Source organism: Centroberyx gerrardi, chromosome 17, assembly GCF_048128805.1.
Source record: "Centroberyx gerrardi isolate f3 chromosome 17, fCenGer3.hap1.cur.20231027, whole genome shotgun sequence".
Taxonomy (NCBI): Eukaryota; Metazoa; Chordata; class Actinopteri; order Beryciformes; family Berycidae; genus Centroberyx; species Centroberyx gerrardi.
The window spans coordinates 12,386,108-12,410,778 of record NC_136013.1 but is presented as its reverse complement, the minus strand read 5'-3'; the positions used below and the strand labels follow the sequence as shown (position 1 = coordinate 12,410,778).

The following is a 24,671-nucleotide window of genomic DNA, read 5'->3' as shown; positions in this document are numbered from 1 at the left end:
ACCGGCCCTTTAAGAAATGGGCGGGGCTTGAATATTGAACTTGTTACTGTTTGTCTGCAGTGATATCATAACACTGCAATATGAAGAAGCGCTCATATGGTCGCCACCCGTCTTCATCCCCAGGCAATCTCTGAGACAGGTCAGTGGCTGAGCTGTGGTCAGATTCACCTGCTGTTCTGCACGCGCAGCTTTACTGTCTCTGAATGCTTAATCAGTATTGAGCCGCTATTGTAATTTTTTTTTTTTTTATGCCACAGCAGGCTCGGCATACCATTCCTAAATGCCGTCAAAATGCTCACTTCCTCCACGACGATAACTGCACTCAGCACTTACAGGAAGCATGTTTGAGCGTTATTGAATCATATGACTGAGAGGGTAGTGCAGGCCAGCGCTGGGCCTGCTGTTACTGTTATTTCAGAGATCACAGTCCACTCTGGCCCAAAGGGATGTGAGCCCTGTGATACCCAGTGAGTTGCAAAAATGAAGCCAGATGCATTCTTGTGTCATGATGTGGACCCAGGGCTTAGGTCATGTCTGAATAATACTGTTACAGCTGTACAGTGCTCAGAGTCAGAAAATACAGGATATGACCCATTTTAGTGGCACCATATTGGTATTTAATAATCCTCTTATTTATTGTAGCCATATTATTTTGAGGTACAAAATGTGCCTCATTTGGCCAGTTTGGTAATCTTGGAATCTCAAGCTCACACACACTGATAATATGGATTGATTGACCGTTTAATTGGATTGGAAACCTGGCTCCATTACTCTGCTGAGTGTCCAGCTCATTTCCTTATAGGGCCCGGTGGCCACTGGAAGAGGTTTTACTTTCCACCCTCTGCCTTCTCTACATTTGGAAAATCAGTCCATAGTCCATACTTTTGCTGCCACTTTCTCTCTCTCTTTCTTTTGTAGGTCTGTAACTGGGGCATGGTAGGCATGGGGAGCAAGAGGAGGAGGAAGGATGCCAGCTGAGCCCCTCGTCCCTCTGCAACCACCACTGCTGCCAGCATCGGACTAGGAAAGAGAGAGAATGGCTCAGTCTGTGAGGAGGCCTGACACTCTGGGAGCCATGGACCACAAGCTCCAGAGGGACAAGAACAGGACCAGCTACTTTGGCAACGTCAAGACCAGGTCAGGCCTACAGTTACAGGGATTACTGGGGAAAAAACAAAGGGGAAAGCATTACTTAGACTTGTGACAATTTTGGCTGGCATTTTCTCTCCAGAATTAAGTATGCTACAATCCAGTCTTTCATGAGGGTGACATGTCCAGTTAGTACAAACCATGTGTCACACCAGAACAACAATAAAACTAGGAATCCTGTATTAGCACAAAAATTGACATTTTCACCAGTTGGTTTCGTTTCCTGTCAATGAAGGACTACCGGCGCCATCAAAGTACATCATGTGGGTGAGAGCTGCAGGGTCTGGCCAGGAACTCACTTTGCTAGCCATAGCGCTAGCAACTCCCACTCACCTATAAATAACTCCTATCAGACTGTGAACGCAGCTCTACACAGTAATTCACACTTTCAGTATGCCAACCACCAAATCAAAATTCAATCCCTGTTATAGTATTGGGGGCATACTTTGAGTAAAGGCCCATTCACAGAATTCTAGAATTGTAGAATTGTAATATGATAACCATTAAGATAAGTATAAACTGTAATGCTACATTGTTGCTCAAGCATTCACACTACAGTGATACCAGTGATAAGGTCATCGCTGCAGTGAGCTACTGAATTCTCTGCCCCCTTATTTCTTACAACTTTAATTTGATTGGTTGAAAATATTTTACTGTTGTCTCTGAATCCAAAAAAGTCGCTCTGGGATCAAACCAAAAATATAGTTATAGTTATCGGGAACACAGACAGTCTATTTACTTACATCGATTTAAATGTTTGTATAGTTATAGTTATCTTTATAGTTAACATTCTAGATGTAAATGGGCCTTGAGTTATTTTTATTTAATTTCATTTAGTGTTTTTCAGAACTCAATGCAACAGCAAGTGTGTGTTTATGTATACTGGAATATAGTCCAATGATACAGTGTACAGTGGCAGTAAGTGCTTTTCTTCCTCTATCAGGCTGGGTGCCAAGCTGCCTGCCGGCGTCACCCAGCCACCAGAGTTCACTAAGGGCCCGTGGGAGACGCAGCCTCAGGCCCGAGTCGTCCGGGAGACCGCAGACAGCAGCCAGCATCACCACCAGCCTATTGCAGGCCGGCCGCTCAACCACATCCCCCACATCAGAAACCCCAAGCTGCGGCAGTACTACCTGCAAGGTGCTCAGGCCATGAGTTGACTTTGATCACCAGGGCAGGGCCTGGCCTATTTGCATCAATAAGAACCAAAGTAGCTGTGCAATGAACATCAGTTTGAATTCACATTTTATAATGGCCACAGGCGAGCGAACCTATTAGCATTTGCATGTCTTGCACTTATTTTCATACCTGACAGCAGAAAGGCATGGCAGGTATAGAGACAGCAGTGGCTTTTGTTAGTCCTGTGTTCCATTTAGCATGAACTGGTGATGAGGCACACTATGTTGCAGCTAAGAGCATTTGGAAAAATCTCTGAAAATGAAACAAGACATAAATAGCGTGATCACACACATAGAGCACATGACTATCGCTGCTTCCTCATACTTAAAGTAAAGCCAGATTACTCTTCTCTTCTTTGCGCTGTCAACAACAGAGAGAAAGAGGAGGTGGAGGGGCAGTTTATATGTTGATGAGAAAGAAAAGGATGATCAATTTCTCCACAGGGACATCATGGGAGCTGAACAGCACCGCAGTGAAGCAGGGGGAACAGAGTGGACCGCCAGATGACAGGACAAGCAGCAGGGTTAGTCACATAACTCTTTCTGTTTTCCTCCAGAAGGACAGAACCCAGTTTTTCTTTAATATAATTGTTCATTTCTGGGGTGCAGTGAGTAACATTAGCAGTGGAAACAGGTGAAGGAATGATTGGGTGAAGTAAGTAAAGTCCAAATTATTTATGGAGCGCTTTTAACAAACAGGTTTGTCACAAAGTGATTTACAGAAAACAAGGGACACCAAACCAGATAAAAAATAAGGATGATAAATACAAGAGACAATAAGCACGTCACAAACTCCAGGAAGAGGAGGGGGGGCAGAGCTTGTGTGTGTGCAAACACTGCATTATAAAACTGATTAGATAATAGCTTGTTACATCGAACACAGATGCAACATGTAATCGTTTTTCAGAGTTTATAGCATTGAAAGAGTTTGATAAACATAGTCCAAGGTCCAGGGAAGAGCAGTGCCACGATCAGAGCGGCCACAGTCGTTCTCAGCCGACACCATGGGGAAGCAGGGTCTGTTTCACAGCCTCTACAGCAAATACAGCAGGAGGAATGTCTATTCTAAGGTATTTGTCAGGCTTGTTTCTAACATTGTTGCTGCTGTTGCTGAGCTGTTAAGCATGGATAAAAAAGAGTAAGAGTGTTGATCTTTCTGTCCGCCCATGATAGCCTGCCTGTTATTACGGATCTGAAAAGTGCATTCGTGCTTATTACCAAGTACTTTGGTCTGATTTTTGCATTGGTTTGACCAGTGTTTGGAAATGTACCGAATTATTATTATTATTATTATTAGCCTCAGCATTAGCATCATTGTAGTCCTTATTTGTTTCAGTTTTGTTTGGGAAAAAAGCCACCCATAGGTTTCTACCATTTAAGTAGCATATGCTCCAAAAAATAATTGATGCTACTTTTTTAAAATTGAAAAAGGAACATATGTGCAATTTGAGATTCAAAATAGGGATTAACATTTTTAACTATTTTAACAGCTCATGCTCCCATATTTCTCCCTCGAGCTCCTAATATTTGCAATTTTAGGAGCTCATGTGATTGTTGGTGCAGTTGAGATCTGATATTCATTCAGTTTCATGGACAACTGTTAAAACCACTGAGTCCCAGTACTTATTTGGTATAGAGAGATGAATATTGACTTGTATTGGAAATATTAAAGAAACAGGGCATTAATGTGCAGCCTGCATATCTGCGGATGTCATTCTTCTAGGAGGCACACACACACGCACACACACACGTACATGCACATGCACACATATGTGTGCAAATGCATATCCACACACAAACACACAGCGTTCCTGCACCCACATAATCTGTCAGGCGCCAGGAATCTTAATTTAGGTCAATGGACCCATCTGTCAATGGATGACAGTCAGTTGTTGAATTGATGCTTGCCTGTCACAATTTTAACTCTGAAGTTGGATTTTGCTTGTGAAACAAAATATATTTTATATATAGGCTAAGATCCAACTAGATGGTGCACATGTTTTAATTGATTTTGAGTGGAGGCACATTGCTAGATCTATACAATGGACGGCGATGTGGATTTGAATCCATAAAGGCATTAGACTAAACTGTCAGATCTCAGAGCTCCTCAATATCGAATGCAGTGTCCCTTTCTAATACTAAATAGACCACTCAGAGTGTTTTTGTATTTGTGTGTTTTCCATTAAGGTCCTCCCTGGGGACACGGTGTTCAGCATCACCTCCCAGTTCAGCAGCAACACTACATCCTCAGCAGATATGAGCAAAATGTCCCATGGTCCCTCCTCTTTCTCCTCAAATGTGTCCTCCTCCTCCTCCTCCTCCTCCTCCACCCTCATCCCTCGAGAGGTAAGAGTCAGCTGTAATCACATGCTGGCTACATACTGGATTATGTCACCTGCCATGTGACGCACATATAATACTTGTTAAATGTGTTAAAGGATGATGACAAGTTTTAAATGACGCCCATACTGATGTGAGTCCTCTGATGATGCGTGTCACCTAGCTATAGTGCGGTCTGGCACTGTGTATGACACATAAGTAAATATTGTTTTTGCTACTGCTGTTGTCTTTCAAGCTTCTAAAAATGGATTTTAAATGCAAAACAAGACCGTAGCCTCAGACTTAAAGCTACAATATGCAACTTTTTGCCATGAGGCAGGAATTGTATTGTTAGTTAGTTGCATATTGTTGCTTTAAACTGTTTGCATGTTTAAACAGCTATGTCTCCAACCCAGACTCCACAGCCCTCATGCGTCATGCAGAGCTAAGATAAGGCAACAAACAGAAGTGGGGAAATGCAGGCCTGTAGAAAGAGGAACTAGTTACTCCTATCAGTGTGCGTGTTATGTGTGTGTTAAGGAGAGACTCCAAGCATTGTTCTCACCATGGCTTCCATTTTGAAGCAGCTGCTTGTTCCAAAGGGAAAACAGACTTCCACTAGTCAAGGATCTTCTCTGCCGGAGCTGAACTCAGACACTGATCCTAAACTGAGGCTGCAGCCGGAGCTGGAGGCTGATCCAGACTCTTCTGCCACTCTCCCTGCTCAGCCCCACTCCCCCTCTCCAGAGGCAGAATACGACAAACTACTGGTAAGAAGAAGAAGAAAAAAACTGCTCTCAGGTACTGCAGTAGACAAAGAAAAGAAAGCTCTAATTTTGCAGTATTTAACAATATACTGTATGTGTAATTGTAAGAGCAAGATAATGGAGTGTTTCCATGTTTTGGGGTAAGTAATAGTAACTGTTTATAGTTAGTAACAGCGCAGGTAGAAGTAGTTTGAAAGGATGAGGGCATACAGCAACAAACATTTGACCTCAAGAAATAGAAATTTGGGTTGACTTACCTATCGTGGCTTTAACAAAATAAAAACATTTTTAAAAGGAGGCAGTAAAAAAGAAAGCAGCAGAGGTATTGTTGTAGTTAAACAGATTTTATCACCACAGTGGCTGTAACTTGTTACTGGGATCACTGTGCATTTTTAAAAATCACTGGAATGCTAATCTGTGGTAAAGGAGGAACGAACAGAACTTGTTACCTTGGAAACAAGCACAGCACAAGAGATTTCAATCACAATGTTACAGCGCTGAGTGCAGGTCGGGTTTTGGAAGAATGCTGAAAAATAGTTTTGTGCTGTTTTGGGTATGGAAATCTCAAAGGGATTATTTTAGTATTTTTGTTTTTGGCCTATATCGTCTCCTTGGAGCGCCACATGGTTAGGAACATCCTTTACCAGGTCAAAAGGTCATGTTCCACTTGATGGTTGTGTGTGGGGAAAGGAGCGAGTCAGCCTCACAATCATGACCATGTTGTGACATTGTCGTGACATTGCTCAGTAGCATGAGAGTCAATGCAGGCCTGGAAAAACTCTTAGCTGGTTAATGGAACTCATTGATTGTTTCTTCAAGTGACTGTTCTGTCCTTTTGAAAGGTGCATAGTCAGCACTTCAGTATAGATATATAATGTTGCTCTAGAGAAAACGCTTGAGCATGCATAAGCTCTGTGAGACTAGAAAGTTGTATAAGAGCTACATTATAGACATATAGTGACTGACTTTGAAGCTTTACTCTGACGTTTGTGCACAATGGACTTATGAATGGAAACGCAGCTGTTATGATTCTATCCTTTTTCCACATTGCACATTGTTTTAGACACAAAGAACACAGTAAAAATATTGAATTACAAATTGAAAATGGGATAGAAAAGCCTGGAGTGTATTACCATTCTGCTCTGTGCTTATCTGGGCTTCCTTTGCTGTTGGATTACTAGCCTTCTCTGTATTGTGGTAATACCATATGACACATTTCATTGTTACGCCTGACACTTCTGTCTTACTAGATGTGCTACTGCAGTACCATTTTGCTGTGATTGTGACAGGATGTGGAGGCGGTGCCGATGCCCGATGGACAGCTGTGCCTGCTGGCTCTCCCTCCAGAGTGCTGTCAGGGGGAGGGGCCAGAGGCCATGCCCTACCTCAAACTGGTCTGTCGCTACATCACTGACCGCAAGGTGGGTGTGGAGATCGGTTTGTGTCTCTGGAACCGCAGGGTAGATTTTGAGGAAAAAGAAAGGAGAGCAACATTCTAGATTGGACAACAGGAGAGATGGATACAAATAGCCACACCCCAAAAATGCCTACTGATAGTGATACCAGCACATACTTACAGTAAATTAAAAGCAGCACTGCTGTTTAGTTGAGTGCAGGGTTATTACTGTAAACTAAAACTAAAACTAAGATGAACACTAGGTGTTAAAAACACTCGTAAACTGAAAAGACTAAAACTATTGTGTTTTCTTGTAAAATACTGTTTTTACTGAACGCTAACTACGACACAAGATGAGCCCCCATGAGCACCTCTTGCTCTCAGAAGTGCTAGCGCTGCCAGCGCCATCACTGTTTGCAAAACACTGGGAGAAAATGTCCTGTATGATATTATTTTGAGCTAAATGGTCTAAATTCAGATTGCTATTTGTGCAGCACAAAACCAAGTGGGTGCCAGCTTTAAGTTAGTTGAGGATTTATTGTTTGTATTACCTGTTGCAAACATACAAAATATCTGTTCTGAACCTCTATCATTATAACAGCATCCTTATCAAAAATACTAAAACTAGAACTGAAACGAAATAAAAACTAAACTAAAACTTCTGAACCCACTCTGAAAACTAAAACTAAACTGAAACTGAAAAATCCCAAACTAGAATAACCCTGGTTGGGTGTACAATTTTCTACACCAGTGGACTGCAGGCTAATGGAATCAATAACATTATCTCTCTCTCTCTCTCTGTCTCTCTCTCTGTCTCTCTCTCTCTCTCTCTCTCTCTCTCTCTCTCTCTCTCTCTCTCTCTCTCTCAGGGCGTGGTATCAGGTATCTTGCTGGTGACATCTAATAAGATTTTCTTTGACCCGTGTAAGACTCATCCTCTGGTGAGGGAGCATGGCTGTGAGGAGTATCTGCTGTCCTGCTCCGTCGACTGTCTGACATCCGTCTCCTTCTTCTCAGACATCACACATGTTCGCTTCAACTCCTCCCAGCAGAGGTCAGCACTGATTTACTGTTACTAAACACACATACACCAGCAGTACACACACCTATTACATGAAAAGCAGTGGTGGAAAGAGCACTGGAATGTCCTACTTAACCAGAAGTACTTTGCTAATATTTGACTTAAGTAGAAGTAAAAGTACTGATGTAAAAATCTACTTAAGTAAAAGTAAAAAGTAGCTCATTTAAAATGTACTCAGAGTAAAAGTTACTGAGTTACGTACATTTTTAGATATGATCTTTTCCATGCAATTCTAACATAACAGGAGAACTGAGTTCAAACTGGATTATTTTAATTGTAACAATGAGAAATTAATCATCACTGATCATTGATCATTCACTGTGAATGGCTCCACAACTGGCCAATTTACGATTGTTTAGTTTGTGTTGCTTATGGAGAGACACAAAATATGTACTCTGTAATGGATGTGATTTAAAATGTAGCGAAGTACAATTCTTCAACAAAAACGTATTTAAGTGAAAAGTAAAATTACTGACTTTAAAAAATAGAAGTACACAAAAAAGCGACTCAATTACAATTAGTAACGTGAGTAAATGTAATTAGTTACTTCCACCCTCGATGAGTCAACACAAGCATATATGTATTTTTTAACTTTCTAGGAGGAAAGGAAAGAAAACTATCCAGAAGTCTAAAACTGCCAGCAGCTTTCAAGGCGGCTTCTCCAAGCAGAAGTCAGAGTCAGTCCCGGCTCTGCTGTCTGCAGCTTCGTCAGACTTGCGATCCAGTCTGTCTCTGAGTCTGAACAAGGAGGTTTGTGAGGACGAGGGGCCAGAGATGAGAGATATGGCAGAGGCAGAGAGGGAGCTGGACAGCAGCCCGCTGGAGGGGCTGGTGGAGCAGTCAGTAGGCGCGCTGGGAGTGGCCGTCCTGAGCAGCGCTGCCACCTTCTGCTGCGGAGGACAAGACGCCGGGAATAAAGTGAAGATGGAGCTGCTGCACACGGACAAGTCTTCTGGAAAGGCTGCGGGTAGGAATGTGAATTATGTTTAGTCAAATCTCATCATTTTGATACATATGTATTTTTTTTGTTTGCAGTTTTCTTTATGATAAGTCGTCCCATATCTTTTTTTTTTGTTTTTTCAGTGGCTCGTAGAGCATCATCAGGTAGTCCTGGGGGGCTGATGTTTGTGCGGCTGCGGGTCCAGTGGCCTGCAGGAAAGAAAAAAGGTGTTGGAGGCCTTCAGATGGGAACAGCCAAAACTTTACCCAGAAGAGACGCCTGGCTCGCCCTCTCACAGGACAGGTACAGGAACACAGGAACATAACAACAGATTAAAAAATGTCCTATAAATGGTTTGAAAACAAACCATTATCCCTCTGCAAAGACTTAACCAAAGATTTAATACTTTTTAAACAAAAGAGGATACCCTGCACACACCGCTTCAGTTTAATATTAACACGCTCTCTCCACTTCTCACTCTCCACTCACTGAATATTAACATCACAACACTAACGTCACCCAGAGGCCATTCCTAGTTTCTAGTTTCGCAACATCTTGGTGTGTAACTATGAGGGTTGTTTGTCATTTCAACACTTCTGAAGGCTTTCTTTCCGCCCTGTAGCTCAGACGAGCTGTACGCCTACCTTAGCCACTGCCGGCCAGACCTGTGCATACTTGAGGGAGGAGAGGAGGAGGGAGAGGCAGAAGGTGACGAAGAGGAATTTGTACTAATTGAAGGCAGAGAGGAGGAGGAGGACGAGGAAGAGGTACTGCAGAGGCACCGTCGCTCGGGGGAAGACTGGGAGGTGAGTGGCTTCCTTCAGGTCTTGCAGGTATAAAGGTATTTGAGAGTGACTGACTAGCCCATGTGCTCAGTGAACTTCAGAGACATGTTGTCACTTGGACATTGGTGGGAATAATGGAGATTCATTGGGTGTATGTTGGTTGTGAACACTCCTGCCTCAGGATAATTGTCACTTAAAGTGGCTGGTACTGGCTGCTGGATGAAGTTACAGCTTGATTCTTGATGGAGAAAGCGAGTTATCATGCCTCATGAACTACTAGAACAAATTGGATTTTTTTTTAAACTTATCAATGTTTGTTTCAGATGGTACTGATGGAAGAGAGCGGGGACAAGCCGACCCTGGTCATTGACAGGGACCCAGAGGGATTAAATGAGATCGTAGAGCAGAGCCGTATCTTGGAAGCTTCACATGTCAGAGAGGTGAGTGAGTTCACACACAGATTATACATATGAATCACCTATGCTATGCACACAGACACAAGCGCCCACCCCCAGGTGTGGAATGCAAAGCACGCATTGGTTGAGTTTAAATGCAAATTAACATTCTATAGACTGAACCGATCTCGCCTGTGGCTGATTCTGACAACCTCTGTTCCAGCCTGTCCCTGTTGGTTCACACACCTGCACACACACACACACACACACACACACACTCAGACTTAGACTGATACTGCATCACACTGTCATGCACACCAGGGAATTTAACATTAAAAGATGTGGATAACTCAATTTGGATAAAAACGTCAGGTAGAACATTATCATTCAAACCTCATGACATCACAGCTTGCTATTTGACTCTCAGACTGTGTTTCATACTGAGTTTAAGTTTGAACTTGGGGTCAAGTTATGCATGGTGTCTTGACCTCTCCCTGTGCCTCCCAGTTATTTTTTGCATCTGTTTGCTGTTACACCTCTTCATCTCATCTTTATCTCCACCTTTTCCTCCCTATCTCTTCTTCTCATTCCTTATATGCCTCCCACGTACCCGGTGGCACCTCTTCCTTCCTTCCTTCCTTCCCCTATCTTTGTTCATCTCCTGCCTTCCCCTCCTTTAATCTTTTCCCAGCTGTGTCTGGAGCTGCCCCCCAGGACGGTCGGCCATACCTGGCAGCTGGCTTACAGTACGTCCCGCCACGGCTCCAGCCTCAAGTCCCTCTACCGGAAACTCAGTGACACAGACTCTCCTGTGCTCATTGTCATCAAGGATGCACTAGATCAGGTAAAAAACGCACTGTATGCCATCCATAATTTCAATTCATTATCAATGTTGTAATGTCTTTTCAAAATGGGCTCAAAAGTCCCATGTGATCTCAGAAGGATTTGGGCAGTTAGATTGCTGTTTACTCAGTGTTGCTGTTTTGTAATTTTTTTTTTTCTTTTCCCTCCAGGTGTTTGGAGGCTTCTTGTCCCACCCACTGAGGCCCAGTGAGACTTTCTACGGCACAGGAGAAACTTTCCTCTTCATGTTGCGTCCTCGCTTCAAGGTAAGCCAAATAACACCCAATACTGCCGATTCAGCCCATATTAAACACTCACCAAAACCATCACCAATACTGTATTTTATGTAAGGTCCAAATGTCCGAAAATCATTATTAAACTGTCTTCATTTCTAGCAGAACTGGTTTCAATTAAACATTTTAAATTCAATCACTCTAGGGTGTAAAGATGTGGAAAGCTGCAAATGACTATTTTCTAATTATCCAAAGGTTTTTCAGTATTTGAAATTTGAAGAAAATCCACTTCCTCAATTATTTGTACTAAAGGGATAATGAACCCTGTGTTTGAATTTGAGAAGGCTCTAAAATAGTTTGAAAAACATAATTTTCCTCTGGTGTTAATACAATACAGTATTAATTGCCATCTCTGTCTGCAGTGCTTCAGATGGACTGGAGAGAACTCCTTTTTCATTAAAGGAGACTTGGATTCCTTTGCTGTTGGTGGAGGCAGGTAATGTATTTTCCCACTTTGCCAAGTTTTCATTCACAAATCATTTAATATACTGCTCTTTGTCAGATTTGTAATCAGCTTGTGTTTTATGTGGAATGCTGTGTATTCATAAAGATGATGATGATTTTAATCAAACCAAGATGAAAAAAGACTCTCTCTCTCTCTCTCTCTCTCTCTCTCTCTCTCTCTCTCTCTCTCTCTCTCTCTCTCTCTCTCTCTCTCTCTCTCTCTCTCTCTCTCTCTCTCTCTCCTCTCCCTCTCCCCCCCAGTGGTCACTTTGGTCTGTGGCTGGATGAGGCTTTGTATCTGGGCCGCAGCAGCCCCTGTCACACCTTCAATAACTGCTGCCTCTCTGAAACCGACGACTTCCGGGTCATGGAGCTGGAGGTGTGGACGTTCAGCTGAGGAGCCTGGGTGACCGTTGAGCTTCTCTTTGCATTAGAGTCACCTCATCTCTGCTGATAGACTTTATTAAGACTGTGTTCACCGCTGAACAAAATCACACACAGCTGCTCATTCATTAGATAACTCCCAAGTTCAAAAATCAACCACAAATTGTTGGATTTTTCTCTGTGATTAAGTCCTGTGGATTTTAGCGAACTGAAATGAACTGAACTAATCTGAACTTGGACGACACAATGTTCTAGCGATGGACTATTTCATGGTTGACTCATTCCTGTGGGTTTGGTAACCAGACTGAGCTCTATTGAACTGAGCATAGCTGAATATGAAACCGTGGATTCTTTGAATGGATCATTTTTTAATGGAATGGACTACAGGGTTCAGACAGAGGCTGCGGTTTGCTCTGTAATGCAATTCGATAAAGCAACTTCACTTTATCTTACTGCTTAGGATGGTAAGTATGTGAACATGATGGTATACCTGTCTTCACTGGTAATGCATGTCCCCACCCTCATACAGCTGTGTCCTCAAGGTGCAAGATCAAGTTGATGCTTACGGTTTGTGGAAAAACACACATTAGCCTTCTTAACAATAGATTTTTGAAAGCCTATCTGCATGTGCACAGCCTACAATCACACAAGCACAGCTCACTTTTCTCAACCACCATTTCTCTTCATGGCTCCTCTGTGGGTTTTCATCAATTAGAGTCTCACTGACAATATAAATGAAGACTGAAATCAAAACACTTGGAACTCTACTTTGAAGGCAGGCTCTCACTTGAAGGACATTTGGACTTTGCAATGTATCACTGCCTCATTCACCACTGTGGCTGCTGGACATGGATACATGTTGGATGAAAGGGAACCTTCAGAATTACTTCAAATTAATGCAATCCAGTCATTCATCTATATCTGTAACTTGCTCACCAGGCCTCGGATAGACCGATCTACCTTGCTCATACTGTACAATATTGTAGATTAGATAATAAATATCAGCACAATGTGCAAAACATGGCTACCACTGAAACATGTTTTTCTCTAATCATTTGTGGCACTGTACAGTGTGTGCTTGATGTTGCCAAAGAGAACACGGTTCAATTTGTAACAAAGAGTTTTATTTCACCATGTCCAAAAAAAATGGCACTTTTAGGTAACAGTATAATGGAGCTTTCCCCCAAAGCTCTAAGCAATCATGATTATTATTTCAAATGGACAAGGCCATGTATGACCTTAAAACTGTAAGGCTTAAGTTACCATTTTCTTCTCATTTACCAAAAGTCCATCTTGAATTTCAAATGAGTCGTCTTGATCCCTGGGTTCTTCTCTCTTTGCTCCCTAATCAAAACAGAGTTTAGGACCTGACATGAGGAAACTTCTAGCATCTCCATCTGTACATTTTGAGAAGCAGAAAATGAGAGATGATGTGCAGGAACAGCTTTTGAAAAGATTGTCCAAAATTACAATGAAAGGAAAAAGATCATCTGAAGAAAGGATAACATAATTAAATGGTAGCATGTGCCTTTCAGTTCAGAGAAGCAAACAATTTTGCAAATATATGACCATTTGGTTCTGCTGAATTACATGAAAGTAACCATTATCATGATTACAAGTAACCTAATACAATTAATTTTGCTTAACTGCTAGTCTAGCTACTGTTCATATTACAAGATTTTCTTTGGTGTGGTCACATCTTGAATGCCATGTGGGCAACTTCCCCAAAATGGAAAATCTACAAAGAACTAAACATTTGGTTTCACACTTAAAATACAAGAACACAACTGAACTACGCCTTTTATGTGCCACAATCCGGATTTGTTTTTCCTGCTGCTTTGGTCTCCTGGGACAGAGCAGGGTGTTCCCTCCAGCCGCCTCAGCAATAACATCAGACCTTGCCCGGCCCACAGAAGGCTTTCAGGCAAAGACTTCACAAACTGCTGAAGCTTAACAAAGGCAACAACTGCACCGGCCCCGTCTCTAGGTATGCTCAGCAGCAGAAAAAGTCCCAAACATACAACACTATGGTCCAGTCCTTAAATATTGCACACGTAACGTGATATAAAATAAGAAATATGGAAGGTTATGGTGCGTTTTTATCATGGGAATAGGATGGGTGTTAATTATGAATGACCTGGCAGACCTCAAGTCTAAATATTACAGAAAACTTAATCAGCAGCTACAAGCAGAGAGACGCCAGATCTAAATGTGTTTAGATATTTGTTACTGTTCAGTGTGCATGGCCTTTGCATTTCATCAAAATATACTATATTGACAGTAACAGTAAAATTTGCTTTGCAGAGAAACAATATCATTTTCCCTGTAGACCATATACGTGTAGTGGTAGTCATAATACAAATATGTATGTATATTTAAGCTGAATGTATAAAACTTTGTTGCTGACCAGGTGAGAGGCCCAAATAAATATTAAGAATAGGGAGAAGGCAAAAATGTTTTTCAGCTGCCAACACGCTTGAAAAAACATCCCTACACAAAAGTTGGGAGGATTATCATTATCTTTGATCATTATCCAGAGGAATTACTACCATTTCCTCCAATTTAGTCTCTCAATTACGCACACACATACGCACACACACGCACACACACTACTGTGCCAGGTACTCCTTGGCCTTCTCCAACCCCTCCTTGAGGAAGCTGATATAAGTGGAAGTGGAGGGGTCCTCAAACCCCCCAGAGAAGCTGAAAGTAGCTCCTTCCTCTTCTGGTTTCATGGCTGTCTGGTCGAGGAAGTAGTTGGCATTGATGTGGTGAACCTAAAGTCATTAGGAACACAGACAAAAGCCACATCCAATCATTAATGCCTCAAGTATTTCCGGGTTCCTGTACATTTTCCTCCATTTCAAAACCCAATCCTTTTTCCAGACCTCAATTTCTTGGCTGCAAGTGAGGATTTTGGTCAATATTCAATATGATGTTTGCTGATGGTGGTTTGGCAATATGACTATTAACTAAACCTCATTATATCTCTATAACTGAAGATTATTCACAACAATAAATATCATATGTGACATGACAGTGGATCGAAGTGTACTGGGACTGAACAACAAACATTTCCATTCTTTTTGTGTAATTTCCAAGTTTTTTAAGACCTGGAAATGATCAATTTAATTTTCCATACTATACTTTTCAAGACTTTCTAGACCTGCAAGAACCTTGTTCTTCACTGGAATGAATTGGGTGTTTGAGTAATCGAAGACACCGTGGTAATCCAAGGTTAATTTACCTGCAGTGTAATTTTAACTAAAAAGGGTTACAATTTTAGGCTTGTAATATTTGGTTTAATTTGTTGACTTAATGTTGATTTCAGTGTGTATTCTTTTCTACAGGATTCATTGCGAACCTAGCCCTGGATGGTTAATAACTTGTAGGGCGATAGAAGAGTAAGCTACTTACAATAGTTCCGTTGGGCAGCGCCACCATCATCTCCACAGGGAAGTTGTACCTCTCCAGGTGCAGGCGGGCCTTCTGGCTCAGCACAGGGTTCTGCTCATCAGCCTGATACATGACGAAACAATGGAATTAACTCCAACATGCATTTGAATTGAACAAAACTCTACTTTAAGGGACAATAAATCCAGGATAAAGTTTTTTTTTTTTTTTCTTTGTATTTTGAGTATGAGTGCAGCAACCCATGTGGTGTTGTGCAGTCATGGCTGCTCACCTGCAGGTCCTCCAGCTCTTTGACCAGGGACCAGCTGCTGATGAAGCTCTGGTTGAGCAGGGTCAGGACGGGCGAACTTTCCAGGACGGTCTCCCGGAGAGTTCGCCCCGAACCTATAGAGGTGTGGAATAAACACAGAGATGAAATGACATCTGAGGAAAAAACCTCTTAGGCTGTGTAATAAAGTGCATGTTAATTATCTCACCTCAGCAGGACTGGTCATCTAATGCGCCCCAAAGCAGAATGGAGTGCACTAGCTTGTTCTCTGCTTGTGCTCGCTCAAAGGCTTCAGAAAAAGGCAGGTAGGACACCTATGGATACAGGATGAGAGGAATTAATGAAACTTCACATCATTGCACGGGCACACAAAGCAACGTGCATTGTGGAAATGAGGACAACACCAAACAAGTATAGACACAATGTGGTCGTGACTGACAGTGATTCAGGGAGTTGGATCCAGGCAAGTGAGAGCCAGAGACAGCAACAGTTGAGTTTAAGCCAGGAATTTCTTGATTGAATGCTTCATACAAATATCCATAATACAGCAGCACTGATGAGATGATGGGGAAAGATTTGTGTTACCTTCTTAAAGGGGTAGAGGCTGACTTCCAGGCGGCGAGCGGCTTCCTGACGACTGATCTCTGAGGTCCAGTAGATGTCCTCAAACACAAACTGGATGGGGTCACTGCCGTCGCCCTGACTGTCGATGACGTTGCCCTCCTCATCCAGGATGAAGGAGGGAGTGGATGGACTTATGGACTGTAGCTCTAACTGTGAACACACATACATAGCATTAAATACAATGCAATCTCTTATGAATGTGTGACAAAGAAAGCATTACATATTTTTCTGCTACTCAGTAAGCTCATCAATCAAATTCAAATTTTACCCTTTTCAGGCTACAAGCCTTCAAGCTCAGCATATTTTATTTGTAGTTAGGAGGGGTTTTGCTTAAGACATCAATTGCATTAGAATATTTTGGGTTCCTCCTGCAACCAATCTTTGGGTCCTAAATCAGTCTTTTAAAAATACCTACATAAGCCAATAGTAGCCAATAGTATCAGTAAAACATGGATAGTATCCGCACAGTACAATATCACATGAATATAAATGAATAAGACTTTGTAGTTGATGTACAGATTGTCATCTGAAAGTGTAAATGTGTGGTCTGTGTCGCTGCAGCTGTACCTGTGGCAGGTAGCCGATGTCCACCTCCATGTTGCTGCTCTCACTGGCCCCGTACAGCCACTCCATGTCCACATTCAGAGACCTGGGAGACGAGACGATGTGTCACACTAGATAGAACTACAGCAGATGACAATACTATACTGAGTGTGGTGTGTGTGCTCGCGTGTGAAAGCGTGTATCGACATGACTAACCTGTCAGTGGGGACGTAGATGTGGAAGTGGCGGACGTGAGACGCATCCTTAGAGAGCACGATGTTACCGGTGAACTGTCCTGGGGTGAACCAGAAGGGAAAGTCCGGAACATCATTCAGCTGGAATTCTGCATGAATCCTGCAGAGGTGAACAGAGGGAGCAGGTCAAGTAAAGTCTGACATTTGCAAAATGCCGTCAGATATCATGATGCCAGACTGTCTAATGAAGAAACATATTGGTAAGTGGTAATAATGAGCTGTGATATACGGTGAATGCACCTTAAGTCCTCATTATCATCATATGAGTTTTGTACTTGAATACATGTGTTAGTGTATGTTCAGTGTGTATAGGGATATCCCTGTGGAGCAGCCATTTACTGTAAGTGTCCTCCTGACTTGCTCCTCACCTGAAGACAATGTCATAATAAAAGTCGTTGCTGGCACGAATGCAGGCCACTGCGCCCTGAGGAGCGAAGCGTGATTTGATGAAGGGTCGAGGGTGGAACATACTCAGCAGGGAGTGGATGAGAACCTGCGGAAAAAAGACAGATATCAAGCTATGAATATCAGTCATGCCCCAGCCAAGCGTTACACAGCAATGAGTTTTCAAGATACCTCTTTGCCCTTGGGTGCGGGAGGATGGTAACGATTGTTTGGCAGGTACCCCGTGAAGATGTTGAGCTCACTGGGAATCACCCACCAGGTGTCTCCCACTTCAACCTTGCTCTTTGGGGGCAGGAAGACCCTGAACTGGCTGGCAGAGAAGGTAGAGGAAGGCACTGCTGGGCTCTTCCATGACCGCAGCCCACTCAGGGAACTATGGGTAACCTGGAGGAGGGATGCACACATTTCACTGTCAATATAACCAACTCACAAAGGATAGCTTCTTCAAAACTATGAAACATTTTGCCCTAAAAGTGATCTTACTGTTCAATATATGATGAGATAATTGAAAATGAATGTTCTGCTCTGTCATTACTAATCCAATTGTTTCATTACACATTTTGAATCAACTGAACTGACAGAGAACTGACCCAAACCATGGAGAAAAATATTATCTGTTCATTGCAATAACCTCAAGTATCCTGCTGTGATGATCATTTACAAAAGTTACACCTTTCCTCCTTTGAGAAATCACTGACATTGCGTCACTATTTGCAAAAGCCGCATTACACTGCAATGTAGAGTATTCAGTATTTTTTTTTTGAGGCTGAGCTGTGACCTTTTCAATGCGGTCCTTTGACAAACCTCCATTTGAGAAATACTGCCCTAGGTCTTGGATGACAAACGCAAAGTCATGTTCAGAATGGCTTTTTTCAATATCACAAATAATTATTTTTAGAGGGAGAGGGAGAGAGAGAGAGAGAGAGAGAGAGAGAGAGAGAGAGAGAGAAGAAGTGCAAAGGCTGGTACAAATTACAAAAAAGGCACTGCATTTTCTTGGGACAAATTACCAAGCAGTGTACAGCAGTAGGTGACTGTCTATACAGCAGGCAACTCCTTTTCATTACTGTGTGTTGGTGCACTGCAGGCCTGTTCTGAACCATATGTGATTAGCAAACTTGATATTGTGTATAGCTACAGAGCCTGTGCAGTAGAGGAGAAAAGGAGAAGAGCACACTGCTGCATGAAGGGAGCATGGCTAGTGTGGTCTTGTCTTACCCCGAGGAACCCGTCCTTGCTTTTTGTCATGGTTTCGAGCAGCAGAGGTTGCATTTTGGCCTCCAAGGTTAGAGTCTCTCCATTGGGATCATGGGTCACTTCCTCCTCAAAATCCACTGGAGGTGCAATCCCTGCAAGGAGTCACACAAGGGATCACAATGATCACAGTGATGTGACCAGCAAGAGTGAGCTTTACTTAGTGAGAGAGGATGGGGCAAAGTGTAAGTGGGAGAGAAAAAGAGACAGAGAAGAGGGAGAAAGACAGAGAGAAAAAAAAATATGTTGAATGCGACGTACCTGTGAGTTTCTCAGCGATCGGTTTAAACTCCTCAGGACTGAGGTACAGGTCATGGTCCGTGTCTAAGGAGGAGAAGAGAAAGAGTCCCTCCGCACCCAGAGTTTTTACACTCTCTTCCTATTGGAGGGAGACACACAAAAGCCTGATCCTTATTGTCATTTCACACGCTCCAGAGAATTTCAATGGCATGTGTGCTACATGAAAACTGGGACAGCAAGCCGTCTTATCGCAAAGTAGAAAGTCAAACACAAACAATTTGGAACCTGACAAAACGCAGTGAGACTGATGACAAAAACATCAAAGGACTGCAGGTAGACTGGCAAATCTGCCAGAAGAGTCTTATCAAAATGCAACAAAGTGAGGTCATTTGAATGGTGAACAGTGGAATGACAATGTGAGTAGATGAGGGGAAAAAATTGCTTTATTATAATATTCTTATACTGCACTCAATAGTGCGTTTATAGTGACCTTATTGTACTTTATAGTATTCTTTTCATCTCCTATTGCATATAATAGGATGTTCTGTGGTATAATTTTTGACCTGTTGTAGCTGCATGATATTTTAAAGTTTTGATGTTTGCATAGTATCCTTCTAAAATGCATTATAGCATTACAACAGTATTATTTTTTCCCTAAGAGTCTGTGCAGTCCAGCATGGATAAAGATCAGCCCAGAGGCAGATTCCTAGCATGTAGTTCAGTGAGACCACCCTTTCTCAGACGGACAGTAAATGCGTGCCTACTTGGGTTTTCACAATGGAGGGAAGGGGGGAGGTACAGGAACAGCTTTCTGTGGCCAAACAAATGTGGATTTAAGCAGCGGGCTGAGTGAGTCTCACCAGCTGTGCCAGACATCCAACCCCCTAATAAAACACCTTGGTGAAAAAAAAAACAAAGCTGCAGAGGTAGTGTTTTTTCCAGACCGACATTACGTGGCAAAGTGCTTGTTAGGTAAGGTATCTGTCAAGCACTTAGAAAAATATCCAGAGTAACGTTATGTGAGGGCAGAAATTAAATTACTGAACACACCCTGATGAAAAAGAACGACAGTAAACATACAAAAGATTTTAGAAGAATACAAATATCACAGCAAAATGTCCCTACATGAATATTATAGTGATGATACGGGTCATATCATGTACAAGAAGGTCACTATAAACTCACTATTGAGTACCACAGACATACTTTATGCCCTAGTGATTGTTCGTTATTGCTTTAATTGACATTTGACATGCATCTCAATGTTAAATGGGCCTTTTAAGAATAAACAGACCTCTCCTACCGGTTATGAGATATTTAACGTTAATTGCAAACATGGGTTCTCACATGACGTTTGAGGAGCTGGGCATCTTGATAATACTTCATCCCAAAGGCGAGAAGGGGGACAACACCGACCATCAGCAGCGTCCAGATCCCCCTGGAGATCCAGGATCCTTTGCTGCTGCCAGGCGGCGAGCCGTCGGTTGGAGAGCCCCGATTCCGATGCCCATTCTGCGGGGGCGCTTTGCTCTCGTCCTCGGTGGGTCTTTTATCAACGTCCGCGGCCATCCTCGTCCTCCACTACAGCTATTTAAACGAGGACATGGTCATCAGATAACGTCCAAAAAGGGTACCGGTACTAGCCCTCTCGTGTAAACTTTGTTCTTAAAGTAGTCAGATTTACCGACTATTCCGTTATCCCTTATCTGGACCCCGCGTCTTCCCAAGCCGCTACACTGGCTGGGTAACAGCTGTAAAATGTTACGAGAGCAGCACAGATTTTCTATTTCCCACATCAAATCTACAACCGTACGGATCGGGACTGAGCTGCACCAAGCCAGCAAGAGATAGCCGGAGTAAGACCGGAAGTGTAGCGATGTTGCTTTCAAAATAAAAGTGGGACTATTACTCTAAACACCGCTGCGACGTAAGGTCGTCAATAAAGGCTTTATTTTGAACGTACCGAGCGGAAGCTCTGGGTTTCATTCTGGCTACCTTTACAAAACTTGGGAGCTGGCACTGTAACCAACCTTAAAGGGACAGTGCACATATTCTTCATCTCTGGAATGTCTGCTAACCACAATTATATGTTATTCTGCCAAAGAGGTTTGCCACTAGAATTTTGTAGCTCTCGTTTCTTAAAAACTACCAGTATTGTATCATTCGAATTGAGGGCTTTATTTCAGCTTCAGGATTTAAAGGATTAACATTTTCATTCTAATAAAATTACAGTCACAATAATTTGCAAATCGACCATCAGCGTTGCCAACACAGTGGCATGAAGCCAGGTCCTCAGCTTGAAGCACGGTCTCTCTAACCACTGGGTTGCCCCTGGTATAAAAGGTGTATATGCTACAGAATGCATTGTGATTAAATCCACTCAATTTATTAGCATGTGTGAATTCCACACTGTTCTCTACACACACACACACACACCATATTTACATATACATGTTGCATTATATTACCTGATATAAGGCAAGGTTTTCCTGATACTGGTCACAGCCTGAGGCTGAACATCCAGTTACATCACATTTGGGTGCCGAGACAGATGTTGTTTGTCACAAAAAGCAGTTAATCATGCATCTATTTAGAACAGCCACCTGTGATGGCAAGACATGTGTAATAGTAGCATTATTTCATTTGTTAATGCCTCTGGTATTGAGGCAATCAGTCCATGGGTTAAGGTGCGCGGTTCTCAGTCCATGTCCTCTTCTACTGGCTGTGTCTTCACTTCAACAGTTTTGGGGGGGATGTAGGACCCCATGCCTGCTGCTCTCTCTGCCTCTGCCTGGGTGTAGGGCTCCTCTCTGAGCTGTTTCAACCTGGATGAAGAGAGAGGGGAGCTATGAAACTCACGAGGCCAATTAGCCGTAGTACAGTATGGATGAATGGATTATTAAGTGAAAACATATGTGACTGCAGGAAAAGAAAATAGCTGGGATATGGCATCTTACCGTTTTTTGTGCACTTTAGTTTTGAAGTGCTCTTTCAAGGATCTCATATCCACAAAATATCTCCTGTAAGATATGAAGAGCCACTGCATTAAAAGATATCCAACAGCATATTTGATCCCCACCAAGAATAGTGACAGTGCTAGTAGTGTGAATTAGCCTACAACATAAGGGTGAAACACTTTCCAACACTGCACATTTGCAGCTGAATGAGTTTATCTATGTTTTACGATGTTCATATCACAACTGCCATTATTACTGGCAGGAGATATTCTGCAACATCTGTTCTTGCCTCACTGGACAGATAAGAGACGGTGTAATTGTTGGGTTTGTAAATGTACTGTATGGTCTTTTTTCATCTGGTCCATTAGCTCTGTTAGGCTATAAAGACAAATGGGAAAGCACTTACGCGCAGTGCAAGCAGTAGTGCTGGGCACACCCGGTGACATCATAGTCCACCTCCTGTTTGAGCAGCTTGGCTGCCGTCTCAGGCTTCATGTCTGAGTGGATCTGGTCCAAGTCCTTGGTCCTGCGCTTTGTCTTCCATGTCTTAGCTATGTTCTTCTTCTTATCACTCTTGTGGTTTCCTGTTTGTTTGGACTTCCCCATGGTCCTAGGCTGGAAAAAACAATATTTGTTGGAATGCATGGAGCAGCAAAGACACATGGAAAGTTTGATTCCAGTGGATACCAGGGGCAAACTGTTCCTACTTCGTTATTTTTGTCTTATTTAAAACTCTCAGATTAATGATTTTCCCCCGGATCTCAAGTTTTACATGCCCATGTCACTGCGGTTATGTCACATAGCAAAGACAACACCACACACTGTAGTGGCGACAAATGTGCTGAATGCGTTCTTACTTGAATATCAAGTAAGGGGGAGGAAAGTATAGTTGTCACCTAACATAAAGTTTTACAACAGAAATATGTAGTGCACTCTGCTCTTGGCGAATAAACACGGTGAGGTAAGTTGCTAACCAACAGCCTGTGTCAATTGACTAAAACCGCACCTGTACAGGGGTTTAACTCAAACCGTACCTCAGTCTGCACCAATTACAGAACATCACCAGAAGACAAACATAAATATGTTTATTTTGACTCTAGAAGTCTTCGCTAGTATACATTTTGGATTTGCTTACCTTTCACACGTGTAGTCGAAAAGGATGGATTTATTTCCGGGTCAAGAAAATGATGCTAACTATACATTTGTGCGCCGGTAGAGGGCGCCAAATACCACTCAAAAAGTGAAAATGTCAGGCAAACAAGATTAACATTGTATAATTTATTGGAGATGTTGACCTGATCAACAGTTATAGGTGCAATAATGTACATATTAGGATAATACTTACATTAGATCGGAGTTGTGCTCCTAAAGTTTTCTTTTTACTGTATTTCCCAATGTTTGTCAAAGACAGAATTTGGTCTGACCCTAACAAATTTCTGATACCCAACAAAGTCAAGGAATCTTCACAGTAAACTGCACACAGGTTTTATCTGTGCAATACATTTTTATGCAGATTTAAAGCGGATAAAGAAGAATCAATTTCACATGTATGTGTAAGTTGCCCAATTTCTTCTAAACTTTGGAGAGATCTTGTATTGCTGGTTTTTGATGTTTTTAACAAACAAACTTTAGATATCAAAGAAAGTAGCCTACGGACTTGTTTGATGGATTTTTATAACCAACTGGTTTATCTCCATTAGATAATGCTCTTAAAATGATATGCCTAATTGTTAAATTCCACATACATAAGTCAAGGGTGATGGGCTCCAAACCTAATTCTTCGTTATTTTGTATAGACTTAGTAGGCTGTTATTTTTTTTCACTCCCTATGTGTTGTGAAAACTAACAAAAAGGCACTAAACACTCCCATTATATTAGGAAAAAACTAATAAACACCATAGATAAACAGCAGTCCCCAGGCGTGATAAATAACTTTAGTTTTTTTTTATTTTATTGTAGCTTCTACTTCATTCTCTTCCTTTTTTGTCTCTTTTCTATTTTTTCTGTTGTTTTTTTCTGTTGTAATCGAATTCCCAGTATTTCTGTTCTTATGTAGCCTATAAGTTGTAACTCACAACATAAGTGTTTTTGTTAAGATTGGTATGTTTGTAATTACGTGTTACTAGTATTCTAATAAGAAACATGCATAGGCCTATATTTCCTCTAATTAACCAAACGCTCAAAGATTACAACTCATTAAGCGGAACCAAAACATTTTTTATGGAATATGAAAGATCAGTTAAACTGTGTTTGCTCAAAAACAATTTTGCAACCACAAAAGTGAATTTTTACAGTGTATATTTTATAGACGCTCCTACTCCAACGCTACTCGGAACCTGGTCGAAAGTGGAGTAGGTCACGTCACATGACATGCCGCATTCAAGTACTCCTCGTAAGTTTCTGAATGCTATTGTGGATCGAGTGCTTTTGGACGGAAATAACAAAATGGACCCTGAAAGTAGTTTTTGATGGTGGTTGTTTAATTTCAGAATTAAAGCAGCACATAGCCACTTTGTGCTGCAGGAGCAGAATGTGATAAAATTGCGCATCACGCATGTAATAGATGTTTTAACTAATTTATTGGTAAAAGTTATATATAACATACAATAACATTAATTATTTACTTACATGGACTGTCAAATAGATAATGATAGAATCACTTGTTGATACGGCTTCTGTCCTGTCCCTCCCCTAAACGCCACATCTCGGCAATTCGGATATTATAAGAAAGTCCCACT

General features: G+C 42.0%; 3 protein-coding genes across 4 annotated transcripts; 1 reads left to right on the top strand and 2 right to left on the bottom strand.

The window, feature by feature from the left end:
* Window positions 1–79: 79 nt before the first annotated feature.
* On the top strand, window positions 80–12,997 carry LOC139916474 (oxidation resistance protein 1). 2 transcript variants are annotated; one of them, XM_071905374.2, is made up of 16 exons: window positions 80–139; window positions 919–1,137; window positions 2,093–2,289; window positions 2,772–2,851; window positions 4,515–4,673; window positions 5,234–5,416; window positions 6,703–6,834; window positions 7,679–7,863; window positions 8,490–8,857; window positions 8,974–9,133; window positions 9,453–9,636; window positions 9,939–10,055; window positions 10,702–10,854; window positions 11,024–11,119; window positions 11,509–11,582; window positions 11,852–12,997. In XM_071905374.2, the coding sequence occupies exons 2-16, from the start codon at window positions 1,037–1,039 to the stop codon at window positions 11,985–11,987; spliced, it is 2,325 nt and encodes a 774-aa protein (XP_071761475.2). In that variant the 5' UTR covers window positions 80–139; window positions 919–1,036; the 3' UTR covers window positions 11,988–12,997. The 2 variants fall into 2 exon arrangements, with proteins under 2 accessions (XP_071761475.2, XP_071761468.2); XM_071905367.2 differs by having other exon boundaries at window positions 5,231–5,416.
* A 79-nt stretch (window positions 12,998–13,076) lies between these two features.
* selenon (selenoprotein N) lies at window positions 13,077–20,778 on the bottom strand. Its single transcript, XM_071905355.2, has 12 exons — window positions 20,324–20,778; window positions 18,998–19,115; window positions 18,701–18,831; window positions 17,654–17,866; window positions 17,446–17,570; window positions 17,040–17,177; window positions 16,848–16,929; window positions 16,242–16,430; window positions 15,865–15,970; window positions 15,660–15,772; window positions 15,392–15,493; window positions 13,077–14,751 (listed from the first exon to the last, which is right to left on the bottom strand). The coding sequence occupies exons 1-12, from the start codon at window positions 20,543–20,545 to the stop codon at window positions 14,584–14,586; spliced, it is 1,707 nt and encodes a 568-aa protein (XP_071761456.1). The 5' UTR covers window positions 20,546–20,778; the 3' UTR covers window positions 13,077–14,583.
* A 562-nt stretch (window positions 20,779–21,340) lies between these two features.
* On the bottom strand, window positions 21,341–23,109 carry znf593 (zinc finger protein 593). The gene is made up of 4 exons (XM_071905431.2): window positions 23,069–23,109; window positions 22,340–22,548; window positions 21,934–21,996; window positions 21,341–21,801 (listed from the first exon to the last, which is right to left on the bottom strand). Exons 2-4 carry the CDS (start codon window positions 22,537–22,539, stop codon window positions 21,675–21,677), a joined length of 390 nt encoding a protein of 129 aa, XP_071761532.1. The 5' UTR covers window positions 22,540–22,548; window positions 23,069–23,109; the 3' UTR covers window positions 21,341–21,674.
* Window positions 23,110–24,671: the final 1,562 nt, after the last annotated feature.

Bases quoted from the DNA above. Each gene is read 5' to 3' on its own strand.
- LOC139916474 (XM_071905367.2), top strand. From the start codon at position 1,037: ATGGCTCAGTCTGTGAGGAGGCCTGACACTCTGGGAGCCATGGACCAC. The intron at 2,290-2,771 runs GTGCTCAGGCCA...ATTTCTCCACAG, and splicing joins GCGGCAGTACTACCTGCAAG to GGACATCATGGGAGCTGAAC. The intron at 10,855-11,023 runs GTAAAAAACGCA...TTTTCCCTCCAG, and splicing joins TCAAGGATGCACTAGATCAG to GTGTTTGGAGGCTTCTTGTC.
- znf593 (XM_071905431.2), bottom strand. From the start codon at position 22,539: ATGGGGAAGTCCAAACAAACAGGAAACCACAAGAGTGATAAGAAGAAG. The intron at 21,997-22,339 runs GTAAGTGCTTTC...CATATCTTACAG, and splicing joins CACTACTGCTTGCACTGCGC to GAGATATTTTGTGGATATGA. The intron at 21,802-21,933 runs GTAAGATGCCAT...CTCTTCATCCAG, and splicing joins ACTAAAGTGCACAAAAAACG to GTTGAAACAGCTCAGAGAGG.